The sequence below is a fragment of the Cornus florida genome, unplaced genomic scaffold (assembly GCF_030987335.1).
Source record: "Cornus florida cultivar Cherokee Brave unplaced genomic scaffold, ASM3098733v1 CherokeeBrave_3.0.0_Hap2_Chr02, whole genome shotgun sequence".
In the NCBI taxonomy this organism is placed as follows: domain Eukaryota; kingdom Viridiplantae; phylum Streptophyta; class Magnoliopsida; order Cornales; family Cornaceae; genus Cornus; species Cornus florida.
Genome location: NW_026775572.1, coordinates 66,717,170 through 66,736,562, shown reverse-complemented (window position 1 = coordinate 66,736,562; position 19,393 = coordinate 66,717,170). Strand labels below are relative to the sequence as shown.

Below are 19,393 nucleotides of genomic sequence, written 5' to 3'. Positions count from 1 at the left end.
GTCTTGCCTAAAGAACTTCAGCTTTATTTTTGTTTTCCTGCATGCAATCCAGAACTTGGGGAGTATCTTTTGGTATGTGAGTTCCCTCTTTTGTGGAGATTCCACGTGATCAGCCTGGCCTAACCAAAACATTGTGTGGAATTAAGGAAGAACTTCATATTGATTAAGTATCCTATTGGTTAGGATCTTACTTCCTGGAGTAATGAATCAGCTTCTAGCTACCTGTCAAAGCCTCACAGGGTGACGCCAACCTTGTAGGTTGGATTTGTAGGCTTGTATATGAAACCAGCTAGTTGTTGCCGGCTTGTTTATTTTTTATGCTCTCCTTGTTCAAGTATAATACTATAATGTAATATTTGAAGCCAATTTTTTCATCTCAGAATGAAGTGCCACTCCCCATTGTGCATTTGCTTCATTGTTGGTAGAGCCTATAATGGAATATTAAGCAATATTTGTTTCCTGTTTTGTATTTAATTCTACAGGAGCCGTATTCAACTTGTTGTGCTTTGATGGAGATATTATGCTAATGGAGAAGATAGAGAAGCACTTTAACACCCAAGTGGACGAGGTGAGACTCCTTTTATGACTTAAAATAATGTGGGGAAGGATTATGGAATACTTTGGAATCCGAAACTAGTTGTAGGAGTAGCTGTAGTAAGATTTGAAGTTATATGTTCCTCAACTTTTCTGGTAATAATACAGTATAAATGTAGTAGTGGTAAGAAACTTTGATTGTAGTTATATCACCACCTTATGTTGCTGCTATGTAATGCAGGTCCCGTCCTGGAACAGCGAGGAGGATTTTGAGGCTGCTTTAAAAAAAGCTGGTCTCTTTTAAAGATTGTGTCTTATTGGGAAGATTATTCTTCCAACCACATGTGGTTTGGTTTATCTGGATGTAAATATCAGCCCCCAAATCAATTAGTTTTTGGATGTTGGTTTTGGGTTTAAACAGAATCAGTTTTTGGATGTGGTTTTGGTTATCTGGTACTGTTGGATATTCGGTTATCTTCGAACCACATGTAGTTATTCGGTTATATCAGCCCCCAAATCAATCAGTTTTTGGATGTTGGTTTTTGGTTTTAAACAGAATCAGTTTTTGAAGCCGATGTTATATAAGTGGGTTATTTGTTGACTACATTTAATCTAGTCTCTTCTATGTTTGGTTGGAATGCAAGCCCATTGTAGAATTGATAGAACAGTTTTCCTCACATTTTTAATAGTCATGTTTGCTATGCCCCACCTCCTCCCTTTTTTTTTTATTTATTTTTATTTTTAATTATCTAATTCCTTAGTTGTTAGTGTTATCGAGAGTTTGTGTGATCGGGTCCTCCGATCGTGGTTGTTCTCCTCTTTGTAGGAGTTCTCCTTCCCGATCGTGGTGGTTCTCCTCTTTGTAGGAGTTCTCCTTTCTATGGGAGTTTCTCTACTTGTTAAGAGTGCTTTCCTTTCTTTGTTGATCTCTTTTCTTCCTCCCTCCCCTCTCTCCTCTTTCGTCCTTTCAATTGCTTTCGTGATCGGTTCTTTCTACAAGGTTCCTTTGGTGTTGGGTGATGTTCTATCGATCAACTTGGGTTTGGCGTTTTTCAATTTTTAGATTTCATGATCCTCTGTACACATGCTTTGTGGTTCTCTGGTAGTGTAGGTGGTTTGATTCACAAGTTCCTTGGCTGGCATCGGTGTTGTGGTCCGGTGTTTTGTGTTTTTCTTTTTGTCTCAGGTTTTCGATTTTGTCTCTCCTCATGTCCGTTGCTTGTGGATTTTTTTGACTTTTTTAAGTGTTGTTCATACATTTTTCAAAGATCTCAGTATATCAAACACAAATAACTTTTCAATTTCGTAACTAATCTCGATCTTGAATTTCGAACTTTAAAATACAACTCGATCGGACTTGTTTTGATACCGAAAAATTGTGAAATCCTAATTGAGAAAACATGTTTATATAGACTTTCAAAAACCTAGATATGCTTGGAAAATAAGGTAAAATCGTGCATAGGATTTAGGAAGGAAGCTTAGACCAAATAAGAATCAAAACAGAACTGGTACTGGATTTTGGCTACCGGTTCAGAATGTGCGGAGAAGAATTCTCTTTATAATCAGAAGTTGGCTACGGGTACTAGATTTGGGTACCGGTTCCCAATGGACAAAATAGAATTCTTTTATTTGGCTTCATGTTCCCAGTTCGAAATAGGCCGAATGTAAACTTCCTAAGAACTTCAAACTTCCAAAACTTCCTAAGTGTTTTCACACACTCACATACCTTTTCAAAACATTGTTCTCATCATCCCAGAGTGTTTTAAAATATGAACACTTGAACTTCTTCATTCTTCAAATCGCTTCCGATCTTCAATCTTGAAATTCTGAACCAAAATTTTTTTTTTTTTTTTTTATTTTATAATTTTGAACCAAAATATTGCAATTCGATTGGACTTGTTTTGATAACGAAATTAACCAATTACAAAATATATATATCTCACAATCTCCCCAAAATATATATAAATATATATATATCTCACAGCCACTACCACTAGTACTGACTAATGCCATCATCACTACTACTAGGACTACCACCAACCCCAACACGGCTGCTATTACTGTTACTGCTATTGATAGTAGTGGTACTATTTATAGTACTGTTACCACCACCACCGTCGCTGTGAATATAACCACCACCACGAGTACAGCTGCCACAACCACAAGTTGCTGCTGCTGAATCAGCTCCCATAGGTGTTCGTTTCCTAGGACCTAGTTTGACAAATTCTCGATCATTTAAGAACCCTTGGCCTAATTCTTTATATAAGCACTGAAACTTCCAATTGTGTGCTACGTTTTCAGGTTCAAACATCCATAAATTCTATGGGGTTTTAACAAAAAAAAAAAAAATCAACATTTTGACTTTCGGACCCCTTTTAACTCAGATTGCATTTAAGAATGTACGGACTGTCACTCAGTGTCCTTCTCTCACTGTACCCTCCCTCTAGTCGGCCCTCCTCCTTACCCTTGCTTTCTTCTTCTCCTCTGCTACTTCTACCTAAAACAAGACCAGTTCAACAGCCCCAGCATCACCACACGCAAGTAGAAAACTGACAAATTCTTTAATGGTATTTCCATCGCAAAATCAGGCGATGGTTTTTGGTATTTATGTTTACATTCGATGATGGATGGGGACTGGCAGCAGTGAGAGTCGGCATGGTTCATTGCTCTGTGGAGAGGTAGTGGTGGTAGTAGAAAGGTGGAGCCAGTGGTAGTTGTCATGGAAGAGGAAGGAGAGGGAACACAGAGATGGAGAAGAGAGGATGGAATTCACATTGGGGGAAGTTTTTTTCATTTAATATTCTTATTGGTATATTTTTATTTGAATATAATTATAATACATATTGAGGCTAAAATGGTCTAGAACATGAAATATATAGATGATAATGATGGATTACACTTTTTCAGATTTAACTGATCTTGTAATTTCATGTTTTGGACAGTCAGAGCTGGGGGTTACTGTTTGTATTTGGAGGCGGGAGGCGTCAGTCTAACAAGATTACTGTTGTGTTGTGTTTCAAAGCAATGGATCCACTCATTGAATTGAAATTAGAGAAGATTTAGTGTAACATTCCAATTTTAAAGGGTGTAGTCAATATCCTTTATCATTTCCTCCAAGAGAAGGTGGTTTTTTAATTCTATGAAATTTTCTAGAATAATCTTTTCTTTAAAGATACAAAGAAGAAGAGTGTGTTTCTTTGAGTGGTTGAGGTGCAATTGAAATTGTTTTGGAATTCTAATTACTTGGAAGTGGATTTTTCAATCCAAGGAGGAGATATGTTGGGTTGCATGAAATTGTTCCACCTCCATTGTCGTTCCTTCATTCATTCTCTCCCTATATATCGTCTTCTCACATGTGTGTACTTACTATAATCAATCAATCTTGTGCTATACTTGCTAAGTTAAAGTAACAAAAAGTTAAATCTCGTAGTAGTAATTATAATACAATTTAAGTGCTTAAACACTGATTTATTTTCCTTTCTTGCTTTGGAAGGACAAAAATATTTATTTATTTATTTTATATATATATATATATATATATATATATATATATATATATATATATATATATATAGTCCTGATCTCTTGCTCCCTATGGAGCAAGAAAATTAATCCACACTTTTTATATAGAACGTTAGTTTTTTTTTTTTAAACACAAAACTACTCTCACCTTATTTTTAGTTTCTATATTTAATTTTACCATTATCACCTAATTATCAAAATAAAAATAGAAACCTTTGAAAAAAAATAATAGCACTATATTTTACTTAAAAAATTGTTTTTATTTAGATGTTTCTTTGAAAGAAAAATAATACTGGTATCTTTCAATTTTGCAACAACAGTATGATATTATAGTTTTTTTCTAAAAAAATCTTATTGTTCTCAGTATAAGTAAATTAATATACTTCTTTAGTATAAGTAAATTTATCAACAAATATACTGTATTATTGCATTTTGGAATATCGAATTGATTTATTAGACTTGAAATTGAAGAAAATTTCATTTAAAGTTTAAACAAAAATTCTTTTTATTTCAATTTGAAGTTAGGCATTTGGTGAAGTTCATTATTGAATCTGTGAATTTGTGAGTTTGATTATTGGATGATGATGATGTACTGACTATGGTGAGGATGTAGAATCCACCTTAGAAACAATAAGGTAACCCCCCCCAAAAAAAAAATGGGTTAAGATCTTCTCACAACCTTATCCATGGAGAGTAATCATTTGTCCACACTTTTATCCATGAATTCAAATTCAACGCACAGAGAAATGGAGAGAGAGTTGATAATTACCTTTTATTGTTACCTTTTATTGTTACGTAAGTAGTAATGGTAAAATTAAATATAGAAACTAAAAATAGGGTGAGAGTGGTTTTGTGTTAAAAAGAAAAGCCAAAGGTGGGTTTGAAAAATGACCGTTATATTTAATCTAACGGTCTATATAAAAAGTGTGGATCAATTTTCTTGCTCCATAAGGAGCAAGAGATTAGGACTATATATATATATATATATATATATTATTTTTACTTCTTGGTAAGTGAGAAGTTTTAACTTTTGTTGTGTTGTTTTTTTACCCAAAAATAAATAAATAAATAAATAAACGACCTCACCTGCAGAAGGAGGCCGGAACAAGCTTGGCAAAGTGAAGTAACTCTTGCTTTTGACGTTGGCTACCCTAATGATACTTGCTTGGGTTCTCCAGGATTCAGGGCTGGTATATATATATATATATATATATATATATATATATTGTATTAGGAGGTTTCATGGTCATGATATATTTCTTTTGTCGAAATTTACGGTCACGAAACCTCTCTTGCCGAAATCTAATAATTTATAACAAATATCTTATGTATATGTGTATTATACGTGAATAAGTTGTAGTAGTAAGAATTACTATAATAATTAATAATTTTCTTTATTAAATTTGATTCTTGTAGAGCAAGAGGCCACCTTTAATCCCATAAATAGAAAATTTTACAAAAATTTGAGGGACAAGCATTATAAAAATTAAAAAAGGGTTAAAATCACAAAAATAAAAAACCATCTTTTGTCAAAATTACAAAAATATCCCTTTAAGTTTGTCTTCTCCCTCTTCCCCCACGCCTTTCTTAAGATCTCAGTCAACATGGTTAAGATATGGTCCATATCTCAGTCAACATGGCTGAGGAAGTTTAAAGGAAAAGAAGGGAAAGTTGTTTTCGTTTGGAAATGAAGGGGGAGAGGAATTTGTGGGAGGATTTGGGGGAAAAGAACCATAGGATTTGATGTGTATCCTTGTTTTTATGTTTTCTAGTCTCATAAAAAAACTGTATTTGTTTTTTGCCTTCTCAGTGAAGCCAAATAAATATGATAGAGGAGTTAGCATTATTTCTGTAATAAATATATGTGTGTGTATATATATATATAGAATAATAGTTATTATAGAAATAAAAAAACTTTTACACAGAGAGATGGGGAGAGAGAGAACGAAATAGACACACAGAGAGAATGAAAGCTTCAATTTTGATCTCTGAAAATAGTAGACATTCAATGCCTTATATAGGCTCATAGTTTAGCTTCCCATGTACGCCATTTTGGTATCTTCTCTTATAAGCCTCCAAAGCCATCTTTCTTTACAAGCCTCAAAACTTATGATTACATGGATGACTTAATGAATTCGTGGACCCCACACAAGTGTGCATATATATATAACACTCCCCATTGGGGTTCACAAAACTACACTAAGAATATACCTCGTTAAAACCTTGCTAAGGAAAACCCAGTAGGACAAAACCCTAGCAATAGAAAAAGAGTACAATATTCTTATTTATCTTGAAAATGGTATTGCATAGATTAAAAACTGTCTCTTTAAAACATTGCCAGGAAAACCCAGTGGGACAAAACCTGAACGAAAAAAAAAAGAGTACAGTATGCCAATACCTCTTTAATCAATTGCTCCCCCTCATTAGATCAACCCTGAAGATCCTTTAGTTGACGCATTCCAATGTTGTGCACCAGCTTCTTGAATGTTGTAGTTGGAAGCGTTTTAGTGAATAGATCTGCTAGATTTTCACATGAACGTATCTTTTGAATATTAATATCACCCCTTTTTTGGAGTTCATGTGCATAAAAGAATTTTGGTGAGATGTGCTTGGTCCTGTCACTTTTAATATACCCTTCCTTATGCACCATTGAACATTGCAATCACTAGTTCACCAAAGCAGGTCCAAGAGACTGGCATTGCCTCTATAGGGTCACATATACTGTAACACAACCATTGTCGAAATTTAACCAACATTTGCATTTTTTCTTTACAATAACATGCAATATTATCTAATCCAATCTACAAATGTGATTTGAACCTTTAATTTGTGGTATGTGACAACAATAAGAAAGTGGTTTAATGCTTTTATGGCTTCTCACAAGTAATTTACAAATTATAATGAAATTTTGCCCTTTGCATATTCCACTCCTGAAACAAAGGAACTTCTTATATTATGATGTGGCATCCTTCGTTTCTCATGTGATGTGGTATCTTAATCTTATGTGTATCGTCATTTGGCAATTGCAACAATTATAGGGCACACACAAAGGCATACTTGTCTACCAGTAAAAGTTTGTGCAATTTATCATTTAGAGTGTGCGTTTGTGTGGCAGGCGGCAGAGCTTCTAGTGCACCCTCACCTTCAGCCTTACGTTCTAAAGATTCAACACAAAATTAACAGCCCCAGACGCAATAGTTTATCAGTCAGCTGGCGGTCGGAAACAAACTACATGAAAAAAACTGGATTTACAGAGCCAGAAGATGTTCGTCTTACCACGTACAGAGAGAAAAGGCAGTCATTCAGCAATGATAGGACTTTGAATCCAAGTGTATCTGGAGCTGAGCAAGATACAACATTTGATAAGAAAATTACTCCAAAAGCTTCAGATATTGTCAAGGCTCCAAAATTGACTCCAAGGAATTCTCCTGCTACTCCTAAGAAACTAGCAGAGCTGTCAAAGAATCGCGAATCGGTAAGATTACAGATAGTATTATGTATATATTTCTGTGTGTGTGCATATACATATTTAATTATTTTGTTTCTGCTTCTTGTTACCTAGTTATTTGATTTAGTTAATGGATATATATTGAAACGATACAGGTGCATTGATTTACCTGACCCTCTTAGTTGAAATGCCAATATATCTGGTTTTTGAAAAAAAAAAATCTGACTAGTTTTGTGTTGTATATTTTGAACTATTTCAATTGTCGTGTAGCTTAACTGATCGCAAATGAAAATGGGAAATATATGTATATCAATTTAGCTAATTTAAATCGATATATAGAAAATTTCATTCATTTTTTATATTGAATTGTTTCTGTTGCATATTTTAAATTCCTTACTTTGCTTGTTACGCTTAGGTTTCAGGATACCTTGGCGTCTATTTGCTCCTTGAGCCTTAAATAACTGTGTTTTAGAATGAGTCATTCACATGGTGCATTTAGAAGCAAAATTTATTTTTTATGCTAAATTTATAAATGTTCCCTTTTGGAAAAAATATTGTAAACTTTAAATATAGAGAGTGAGGGAAGAAGAGAGGAGGAAATAAAGAGAACATGATAGAATATTGCCGGGAAGATTGAAGGTATGATGATATGTTGACTTCAGAATATCTTCTTTTCAAGAAGCAGAAGCAAATAAAACTTGCAATCTAAAATGGGGGGGGGGGGGGGGGGGGTGGGGGGGGGGGAAGTAAAAATGAATTTAGATTGCATCTTAAAGGTAAGTTAAACATTTTTAGATTGCATCTTAAAGGTAAGTTAAACTGTTAAAGTTGAAGAAAATGTTGTAATACCAATTGGTAAAGATTACATTTTGGAAATGCCATTCTAGCCACACCCATCATTCAGTATTAACAAAACTAAATAAAATAAATTGTCCCTATTATTTCAGTTAGTTACATGAATCATATTTTGCCCCTTTTTTTATACTAAAGAATTCAACTATTTTTAAATAAAATTTATTTCTCTGTTTTTCTTTTTGAATTTCAAATCTTCTTTCTCTTACCTGTATTATTTCTTTGATATTAACATCTAAAACTGTTAATGTAGGTTGTGATGATCTCTTCTGGCATATATATTTTGTAGTCATTGCATGTTAAATGATCTACTCTTCTGGTTAGAAAAAAAAATAAAAAATCAAGTTGACTTTTTTTAATTCACTTCTCAAGGTTATTAAATGTTGTTCTCTCTTAATTAATAGAAATTTGCTATCATAAGATTATATGTTACCACAAAGGATAACCTAGTGATGTTCATATCTCCAAATTTATTCAATCAACGCTGCATCTCATGTGGTTTACAATCTTTTTCTATTCTACGTGACTATTATATCTCTTCTTTGATCTTTCTTGGATTAATACTTTTATGTGCTCGCGAAATTGTGCTTGTTTAGTCCTAATTGGGATTCCCAAGTATTAACTATATTAACAATACTCTTTCTTAGTAACAACTTTAGTAGATGTTAACTTCTTTTAAATTCTTATCAATTATTATTCCATTAGTGTGTAATACCACTACCACCTCCACCCTTTTACCCATCAATGCTCCTATACTACTGTGATACCCCCGGATTTCTGGATGCGGGTTGGCCAGGCCCATGCCTGAATACCCGAGGATATAAAAAACAAATCGGTAATAATCGAACACAGAATACAAAATAGATAAAAAAGAAGAAATAAATTTCTGAAAGAAAACTAAAATGATAATCCATTAATTGAAACCTCAGAATAAAATTTCATTAAATAAATAAATATTTTGATATATCCAATCCTCCAAATAAATACAACTCGGGAATCCATACTAAGTGGACCCCTAGAAAATCTCAACTGAACAAGTGACAACAATAATTGTCTACGTCAGAACACTGGAACGTACAAGAAACTCCTATGTAGATAATCCGGAAGAATGAAGTAGACTGATCCCTGCTTAGCACAAACAATTTTTACACCTGACGAACACCTGAAAAATAATGGTGGGTCAGACCCACAAACAAGTTCTACTCTACCACAATCCAAGCAGAGACCCGATACAAGTATACATTCTAGTTAATCCAACAATAGCTATGTAGTCTATATATATATATACACACACTAAGGGACTCTCACTAGACTACAAAGCGGTCTCAACTTGATTAGTAGGCAACATGCAAAATGCACCTGAAGTGGGCATGAGTATATAGACCTAACAGGGTACACCACTAACCATCATAGCCAGCTATGCATCCCACTGCATATACGCTCCCTAACCATCATCCTGAGACTCAAGCTCATATCATAGCTCATAACTATATATATATAAAATCCATCCTAATTCAGAACATAAAATAAATATCCGGTATGTCATCCAACTGATTCCGTTGACCTGACATGAAAATATGTAGGATTTAACATTTTAGTTAATTTATTCCGTTAGGTAGAACTTAAAGTTTTTAGTTAATCCGTCCCTAATATGCCACCATCGCATACTGGTGCATATAATGCATATGATCCATAAATGATGCAACATCCAAAGTAATACATCAAATAAATTCACAGTTGATGCAATAGTTATAATATTACATCAAATAAATTCAGAATTAAGCATAATAAGATCAGACCAAATACATGACCATATTATTCTGCTAATGTATGATTAAAATCATATAATATCCATATTAATTGCTAAGTTATTTTTAAGCAATTAATTCCTCCATTCCATCTAATAATTGAAGAAGAAATATGTAAATACAACATTAATTACATCCAGAGATAAGCATAATAACAGTCAGACAATAACTTAGTTTACTACTGCTAATACATGATAAACATTATATAATATTCATGAAATTTCTTAGAACAATTTCAATAATTAAGTAATCATTAATCAATATGCAAATTTAACTGAAATTTCATATTAATCACTTCTATCACCTATAGGTATGGATTAAACATTCTAGGATTTTAACATGTTCATTGTAGTCATTTAAACCATCCATAATACCCTACACAGCCCTGGAACACCCAAAACCTCAAAATAGTAGCTGAAAATCCCAAAATATTAAAGTAGCGGCGAGAGCAAGCTCTGTCCTCGTGAGAGCAAGCTCTCGTCTTGAGGGAGCAGGCTCTCAACTTCATAGAGCCGGCTCTCTCCCTCTGATAGTCGTCAAAATAATTCCCTTTTGGGAGCCGGCTCTCAACCTGTTCTGCATCATCTTCCTCGTCTCCAATGAATTCCAATTCCTCAGTTCTCCATTGTTGATGGTCCTAAGAGTTTGAACTAAGTCCCGAATCATTCTAGTAATTTATATAAATCAATTATGCATCATTAAAATCAATTAAAACAAATACTCATGGCATAAATTGCAAGATCAATCAATTACAAATAAATTCATCTAACATTGATTTAAATCATAATTAGCATGCATAATAGATCAATTTAAAGTCTGATTAGTTCATGGAATTAACTTAGGCCTGTATAGAAACACGAAGTCTAAGGAAAGGAGTAAGAAGAAGAACTTGCCTCTAGGTTTCGAAATGAAACCTATCAAAATCCATCATTTAAAAAAATTAAATAAAACAAAATAGAACATAAATCCATTATTTTATTTTAATCCTAACAATTAATTACAATTATTTCACACATCATTTAAGCAAGTAAAATATCCAATTAATACACCACACAAGCACCCAATTAAATCAAATAAATCACATAAACAATTATGACAAATAAGCATATAATCATGTAACCACATAAGCACATAATCCCGTAAGCACATAAAATACAATAAAATAACTAATTAAATTCCTTTTATATCCTTTTGAAACCTAGGGGTATTACAACTATCAAGTCTCCGTTCTATGCCTACTTTCTTAAACTAACTTCTTTATTCTTGCTCGTTCATAATAACGAGGGAGTCGTTGCCTGCTCTTCACTTTATCCTAATATGAATGTGTTTTAGGGTGTGGGTATTAATGATGCATTATAAGCAACGACTGCTTGTTCATTTAACCTGCTTAAGCATTCCATAGTCACCACTTGCTGGATTTGATCTTTCACTTCACAAATATGGAGCTTTCCAACAGTACTAAGCTCTAAAATTTCCTTCTTTCTTGGGTCAGTCAGTTTTTATGGTTTTATTCTTATATGGTATATGCTTATATTTGCAGTTTCAAGCTTCACGAACTCCAGCAAAAAAAGCTGTTCCCACAAATCGTAGAGCATCATTGCCATTTCCTACAAGAGCTGCAGTTGAAGGATCACCTTGCACGCCCTATATTGGAATTAACTCTCCGGATGTTTCTGTCAATTCCCCTCGAATTGACAGGATTGCTGAATTCCCAATGACCTCATATGAAAGTCCCTTCCTCCCTGTTCGTAGAACTTCATCAACCTCTGCACAAGGCTCAAACTCACCACCACAAGGCGACCATTCGATCTTGAAGGATAAATGTATGGTTCAGGTGTGCAATAGAACCTTTGGCAGGCTGAGTTTCACCGATGCTTGGCAGGGAATGGAAGGCACGACATGCAAGTTGGATGGGGAGGACATTGGAAGTGAGGGCTCTAATCAAAATGCTACAACCGGGGCATCAAGTCGAACCTCATCAGACTTGCGCCGCAGGCGATTTGACACCTCATCTTACCAGCAGCGAGCTGAGGCTTTGGAAGGGTTGCTTGAATTCAGTGCAAGGCTGTTGCAAGACGAAAGGTTTGACGAATTGGGGGTTATTGAGGCCGTTCGGGCCAGGAAAGGCTTCTCCCAGATAAACTGCTATCTGGTTGACTAAGAGCTTCAAGGAGAACACAGTGAAGCAGGACGATCAATGCCAAGTAGGGGTGCAACTCTGGCGGGCTAGCCCAGCCCAACCCGAGTCCAGTCTATAAATTTTAAAATCTGGACATATAAATTCACAATTCGGATTTAAGTCGGGTTGAGTTTTATCAAAACCCAACCTTATTCGAGTTGGGCTGGGTTCAACCCGAACCCAACCCGAAAGCCCAAATTAAACATAAATCCTTCTCTTCTCTCTCTAATCCCTATATCGACTACAGGTTTAACACAAATCCTAACTTTCTCTCTCCTCATCCTTCTCTTTTCTCTCTATATCGCCTTCCTACCGATCTCCCGCCAAAGTTGAAACGAAGCTCGCAATCTGTCGGAGACTCCCTCTATCTCACATCTCTCGGCGACTACTGCTAAAGTCGAAACGCTGCTCTCGCCACCAGAGAACAGGTTTTTTTTTTAAATTCACACTCTTTCCCTATTTGGGTCTTCGATTCTTAATGCAATTATCATTTCACACGTATATGTTGTGTGGATATTTGAATTTTGATCACATTATTTTTTGCATAAAACATATCAGAGTGGAGCCATCTGTTGGCTGGCCTTCCTTGTAGGTTATTTTGTATATTTATTCTCCTTTTCCGCTCCTACATGGTAATGAATTTTATAGTTATTTGCGATTGTATTGTACTTAATTTATTACCCACCTATTTCAAAATTTTCTTCATCTTCTTCTTCTGTATATATATATATTTTGTTAAAACATTGCAAGTAATTACACGTATTCTTAGAACAAAATAAAGTTGTCAAAACCAATCCTACTTAGAGAATTAATTTCAACAGACTTTTATTTTCACCTGATTCCTTTTTTTGTTATTATTATTATTGTCTTTTCTGCAACTTTCAAACTATGACGAAAAATAGTCAAAGCGCATCTCTACTCAACCACATACCCTCAGTGCGTACCTATCCAGGAAAGGGATCTAATATTTGAAAAAAAAAAAGTTATAACCAGATTGAATGGATGATGTAATATACATATACATATACATATATGTATATATATATATAACATGGAGGTATGCAGTAGCAGGTTTACAAGTGGTATACCGTGTGGTGTGTGTGACACCATAAGTAGTTAAAATCTAGCATTACTCATCCAGGCACAACTAGTTAAATATGGTAGTAGCATTGCTCATCTATGGTCCATATATATATGGATTAGATGGTCTCATGATCATCTTGTTCTGATTGATCCCAACAAAATGGCATTATATTTCATCAATGAAAATGCACAAAGATCTTAATAAAAATTGCATTTAGATTGGTCTTGATCGAAAAAGAACAATTTAATACTTGGAACTAGTGCAGTTGGATTGGATTTGAAGGTGACAATATGTATTATGCCCAAACTTGGTTTTGACCATTTGATATTGAGCACTCTTGTTGTATAATATATTATGGTGTTTGAACAAAACCAGAGCTGATAATTGTTACGGTATGATAATGGGGTTCATGTACATCTCTCTCTACCTTTTGTTGAGCACTCTTGTTGGATAATATATTATGGTGTTTGAACAAAATATTATTGTTTCAAGGTTTTTATTGTCGAACAAGGTATTGAATACTTAATTTGTCCCCTTTTTGTTGTTTAGCGTACTTCATTAATGTGCTATTTATAAGTTTATTATTTTATATTTGTGGGAAAAAGTAGCATAAAGTTTGAACTGTACTGCCCAGATTACATACATTGTACCATGACATTTTCATTATTGAAATTGTTATAATTAGAGGGGGGCAAGCTTGAAACTAAAAGATATGGGTTTTGATTTTTTGAACAATCTTGAATGATATGCGCGTTTTGAACTTTTGATTCTCGCAGACAGATGGATAAACTGAAATATATGGGTTTTGAACTTCTAATTCTTGTAAATTTTGTAGTTTGCAGTAGCAGAGAGAGAGAGAGAGAGGGAGGGAGAGTTTGCAGTAGCAGAGAGAGAGAGAGGACAAGTTTACAGTTGAAAAATATTTTTGTTTTTTGGTTTAGTTACTAAATATATATATATATATATAAATTTAACCTATGAACTTGACCCACCCGAACATATTCTCATGTTGGGTGCAATTCGGATTGACCCAACCCAACCCAATTTCGAGTTGAGGTTGGGTTGGGCCAACCCAAGTTGTACCCCTAATGCCAAGAACATCTGACACAGGTACTTTAATTGCTGCTGTAACAAATTCTAGAGTTGGTTTCTTCAGCTTTTTCCAATGTTTACATATTTTATTATTGGCATTGAGATAGGCAATGTGGATTTGATTTTCGGAAAAAGGAAATGAAAGAATAGGATTTTTTTTTTTTTTTTTTTTTGAATTTGTAAATAGGTAATCTGACGTGGGCATATAGGATTCTGTAGAATCTGTAGATCTATGGCTACAAAGCAAATGATAAACTTCTTTCTTTTGCCCGTTTTCTTAATTCTGTGCTATGTTTGGGAGCACCCTCGGTGCTTCCATGACGCAATACATTCTCCAAATTCAAAGGTGCCGAATGGAATTTATGTGAGAACAAAATGTGTGAAGTGAAGTACCCTCGCAACACCATCGTTCGGCCTCTTTCGAATTCTGAGAATGTTTCATATTTCTTCCTTTAATTCTATGCTTTCCTTACTTCCTTATATTTATTGATCATTGACATTCGAAGCACTAGTTTTTAAAGAGGGAATGATGGTAACAAGAAGTGCAGGCTATGTTCCATTTTTCTTCCTTTATATATATATATATTTTATTTGGCGAAGTGCATAAATTTCATAGGAGTATTTTGGACAATAAGTCAAAAAGTAATTTCATCAATTAATTTCAATGCAATTCCCATAAAATTAGTAACAATGTTATACTATTTGGCTCTTGGTAGTGGATGTTGTTGGCTTGTTTGATCAACCAACCACAAAAACCTAAAACCAATACAATAATCAGCCACCAGAAAAAGAGAAATAATGCAAAATTGAAAATCAGATTTATGTTATCAGCCATGTATGTGTGTGTAGAGAGCCTCTGGTTGTCGTCGACCATCATAAAACCCTTCTACAAAAACTCGTGAATCCCAGCACAAACGGATCAACTTGGCCCCTTTGCTTAAGGACACAAAAGAAATAATTTTGTCAAAAACATTTCACCTTTATAATATGAAAACAAAACATGGTAATAAAAAATTATATGAATATATGGAAATCTCCAGCCAAGCGCGCATACCAGCGTGCAGCCAAGCTAAGGTGTTAAAGCCATGAGGGACCTAGTGGGGGTGTCGTGATGACCGTGTCATGTGGGTTTTTTTTTTTTTTTTTTTTTTTGGGCATTTAATTTATTTCATTCTCTTTACTTTTCGTTTTCGTGGGACCGCGGGAAGGTTGGCCAGATGTTGAGATGTTGTGATGACGGTGTCAATTTTTTTTTTTTCTTTTTCTTTTTTGACATTTAATTTATTTCATTCTCTTTCCTTTTCGTGGGACCGCAGGAAGGTTGGCCAGAGGTTTGAAGAAAAATCAGATGGATTTAGAGATTTCAATCTTTACACATTAATCCACTGTTTGAAAAGGGTCGTGCTTTTCTGAACAAATATGACTTATTTAATGTTATATGTCTGAAATTATATATTTTAAAAATTGTTCGATAATTCTATATTCTCAAACAAAATAAATAATGCTTAAATATTTTTATACATTACACAATTTAATGAAGAGATATCCAACACACTAATATTATTGCATATTTATTTCAATCAAACTAATTACAAGCAATTAATTTATATTTATTTTGTACAAAACCCTTATCCGGGATTTGTAATCAGGTCCGCCAGTTTGCGGCAACTGTGCGTGACCGTTTTAATTGTTACATCTAATTGCATTACGGTATTATATTTTACCATTGACCTATCAATTAGATTAATAGAAAAGATACAAACTTAACATACATTTTACACTCGCTCTTAAAACTTTGCACCCTCCTAAGAATTTGAAATATGTTTGTTATAAATGTTACTCTTATTTATAGCATCCTCATTCCTAATGGTCTGTTAGGATACATTGATTAAAATTTAATGTCTAGAACACTCCAACATACAAATTCTTTATTCTTCTACCATTTTCTTTCATCTACCAATTTTTCTTCAATATTCTAAAATTCTCATTTCACTATAACACTTCATACTATTTATAGTCTTAGATTACATATTATTCAACTGAAAATATATAAGACATATGAGAAGAAGATTACTATATGTGAATTTCCGAAAAAAAAGAATACTATATGTACATGCGGTCAATTTATTTATTTATTTTTAAAAATTATAACCAAACATATCCATATTTGCATTTTACCATTTTCATTTATTATGATATATATTTTTTTTTAACATTTTCGTTATTAAAAAAAAACAAATTATATCCTAGTTTACAACAGCATAGCCACGTATTTTTTCACCAAATATAGTTTTATATCTAAATAACATTTAAAAGTGTTAGAATTTTTTGAATGAAAATTGTTTCAATAGTAATTAATAGATGCCTTTGATTGAACAGATGTGATCATTTGTTGGTTGTTAGATGAAAAGATGCAACTCAAAATCAATAGAGATAACCTATTCAAAGTGAACCATTGCAACTTATTGGAGTGGATGTGTCTATTGGTGAACAGACACCATGTGAACCATTGCAATCAACTAGAATGGTTGTGTCCAGTGATGGAAAGACACTTCTAAATGGTTGTGTCCAGTGATGAGAAGACACTTCTAAATGGTTGTCTTGTGATGGAAAGACACATTTAAATGGTTGTGTCCAGTAATGAAGAGACATATATAAATAACTGTCTCCAATGATGAATAGACACACTCAGTAACCAATAGCACCATTTTATCTATAAATACCCCCCTTATCTGCATATTTCATTTGCACAGTTGATTATTCTCTCCCTCTCTTGAGATGAACCCAACTCAAGTGGATGTGGGTTCAAGTGGTCTGAGCCACTAAGGCCCAAAACCAATTTCATTGAGCCATATTAAATTTGGTCCGAGCCATTTGGTTTGGATTGCACCCAATTCAGCATTTATACAGTATAGATGCATTTTTGAGTCAGAGAGAGTATCACACAGAGGAGGTTCGCCGTATCCACGAGTTTGTAGTGCTGCTACTGGTGGATGTAAACCGTTGTATACTAGGAGATAGACGTCACTGAGCCCGTTAGCACCGTAGCAGAGCGAATCTGTTTTAAGGACATAGTATTCAATACTAGCCTCGGTCTAGGTTCTTTATTTATTATTTATTAATTTATTACTTTATTCTGCATATTTAATTAAATATATAGTTGCATATTTAATTAATCATTTCTTAGCATATTGTTAATTATCTCATAACATATTAGTATAAGAGTTTTTATATCTTAAATGTCACATGAAACATATATTTTACAAACAAAAAGTAATAAAAGAAAGAGAAAAGGCTGTATGATTTTATCGTGTAAACAAAATTTTAGTAAAATCCACATATACATTCCAAGGCTTAATAAAACTAATATATAAAGTGGATAGTGGACAACATTTGCTGGTGAGGTGAGACCACCTCATCCTCCCCATGAGAACCATATGATTATCAAACCAAATATTTGAATTATCAAAATAATTTTTTACAAATCAAAGAAAAAAAAAAATTGTACATTTTCAAATGTAATCACCACAATTTGATACCTTTCCCAACCTTTTGGTAGCCATTCCATTTAAAATATCCAAAATGTGTATATTTTAGTGAATAAGATAATGGTTGGGTGCAATTGCATGATTTTTCGATTCAAATGAACTGAAAATTTATTTTTTTAATTAAGAAATTAAGATATTATCAACAGTTGAGGCAAATTAAACCAACTATAATGAAAGAAAAGAATTAAAAGTACACAAGAATATCTTTTAACAAAATTAAAGCACCTTAGGTCTTTCTTTCATTCCAACCAAAATGGGAAACCATAAGCAAAATCCAATGATGACATAAAGTCAATTCATCTGTTTGTGCAATAAATAAAGTATTAAGGGCAGAAAACCTGTAATACCCCTAATTTTAAAAGGATAATCTCAGTATTTTTCTTTTATGTTTTTATTGAACGTTTAAATTCTTTATGTGTTTATTTGGCTATTTGGTTAATTGGTTAGTTGTTTTAATTTGTTTATGTGTTTTAATTAAATGATATGATTAGGTGGATTTGAATTAATTGTTTAACTTGATTTATTTGTTTAATAGAATTAATTGGTTAACTTGATTTATTTGTTTTAATTAAAATTTTATGTACTTATGTGGACTTGAATTGAATGTAAATTAAATATTTATTTATTTTTTATTTTAAATTTTATTTAAGGATGAACTTCGATAGTAGTCCTGGACCAACCGTTTGGGTCTCATGGACTGCCTTGTTAGGGGATTAAATGGGTATGGTTTTATCCATGGATAGTTATACATATATATATGGTATATATGTATATAATGATTTCTGTTAATTATTAATTTTAATTAATAGTTACATTATTTATGATTGTCAGTATATATTATATATTATATAATTTTAAAGGTTATATATATACGTTATCACGTTGGATTAGGGTAGCTGACTTATATATTTATTTTATATTTTATATTATTTTATTTTTCTTTTCTGTCTCCTCTTAGAATTAGAATTAGGTTTTCATTAAGCTTATATAAATATAACATCACGTCTGCTTAGGGTTTAGAAGCAACAAAACCCTATTCACGAACAGAGAGATTTGAGAGAAGAACAGAGAGAACTATTTATGGTTTCGGTCATAATTAAAGGTCAGACCAAGGAGGAAAGAAGGGATTGCTTGTGGGTTTGAACCAGAGCAGTATGAGGTTTGACGGTAGTCGGCAGTCGTTGGAAAATTCAGAGACGACAATACAAGGTTTCAAACTGAAACCTAAAGGCAAGTTCTATTACTAACTCTTTTCCTTTGACTCGTATTCTTTGCATGCCTAAAACAATTCCAGGAGTAAATAAACATTAAATTAATCTAGTAGGT

At 33.4% G+C, this 19,393-nt stretch overlaps 1 protein-coding gene across 1 annotated transcript; it reads left to right on the top strand.

Annotated features, from left to right (window-relative positions):
* Positions 1-7,177: 7,177 nt before the first annotated feature.
* On the top strand, positions 7,178-12,354 carry LOC132287434 (serine/threonine-protein kinase Nek2-like). The gene is made up of 2 exons (XM_059789780.1): positions 7,178-7,531; positions 11,705-12,354. The coding sequence occupies exons 1-2, from the start codon at positions 7,289-7,291 to the stop codon at positions 12,323-12,325; spliced, it is 864 nt and encodes a 287-aa protein (XP_059645763.1). The 5' UTR covers positions 7,178-7,288; the 3' UTR covers positions 12,326-12,354.
* The last annotated feature ends 7,039 nt before the right edge of the window (positions 12,355-19,393 follow it).

Coding starts and splice junctions, on each gene's coding strand:
- LOC132287434 (XM_059789780.1), top strand. CDS start 7,289: ATGAAAAAAACTGGATTTACAGAGCCAGAAGATGTTCGTCTTACCACG. Junction 7,532..11,704: donor TGTCAAAGAATCGCGAATCG/GTAAGATTACAG, acceptor TTATATTTGCAG/TTTCAAGCTTCACGAACTCC.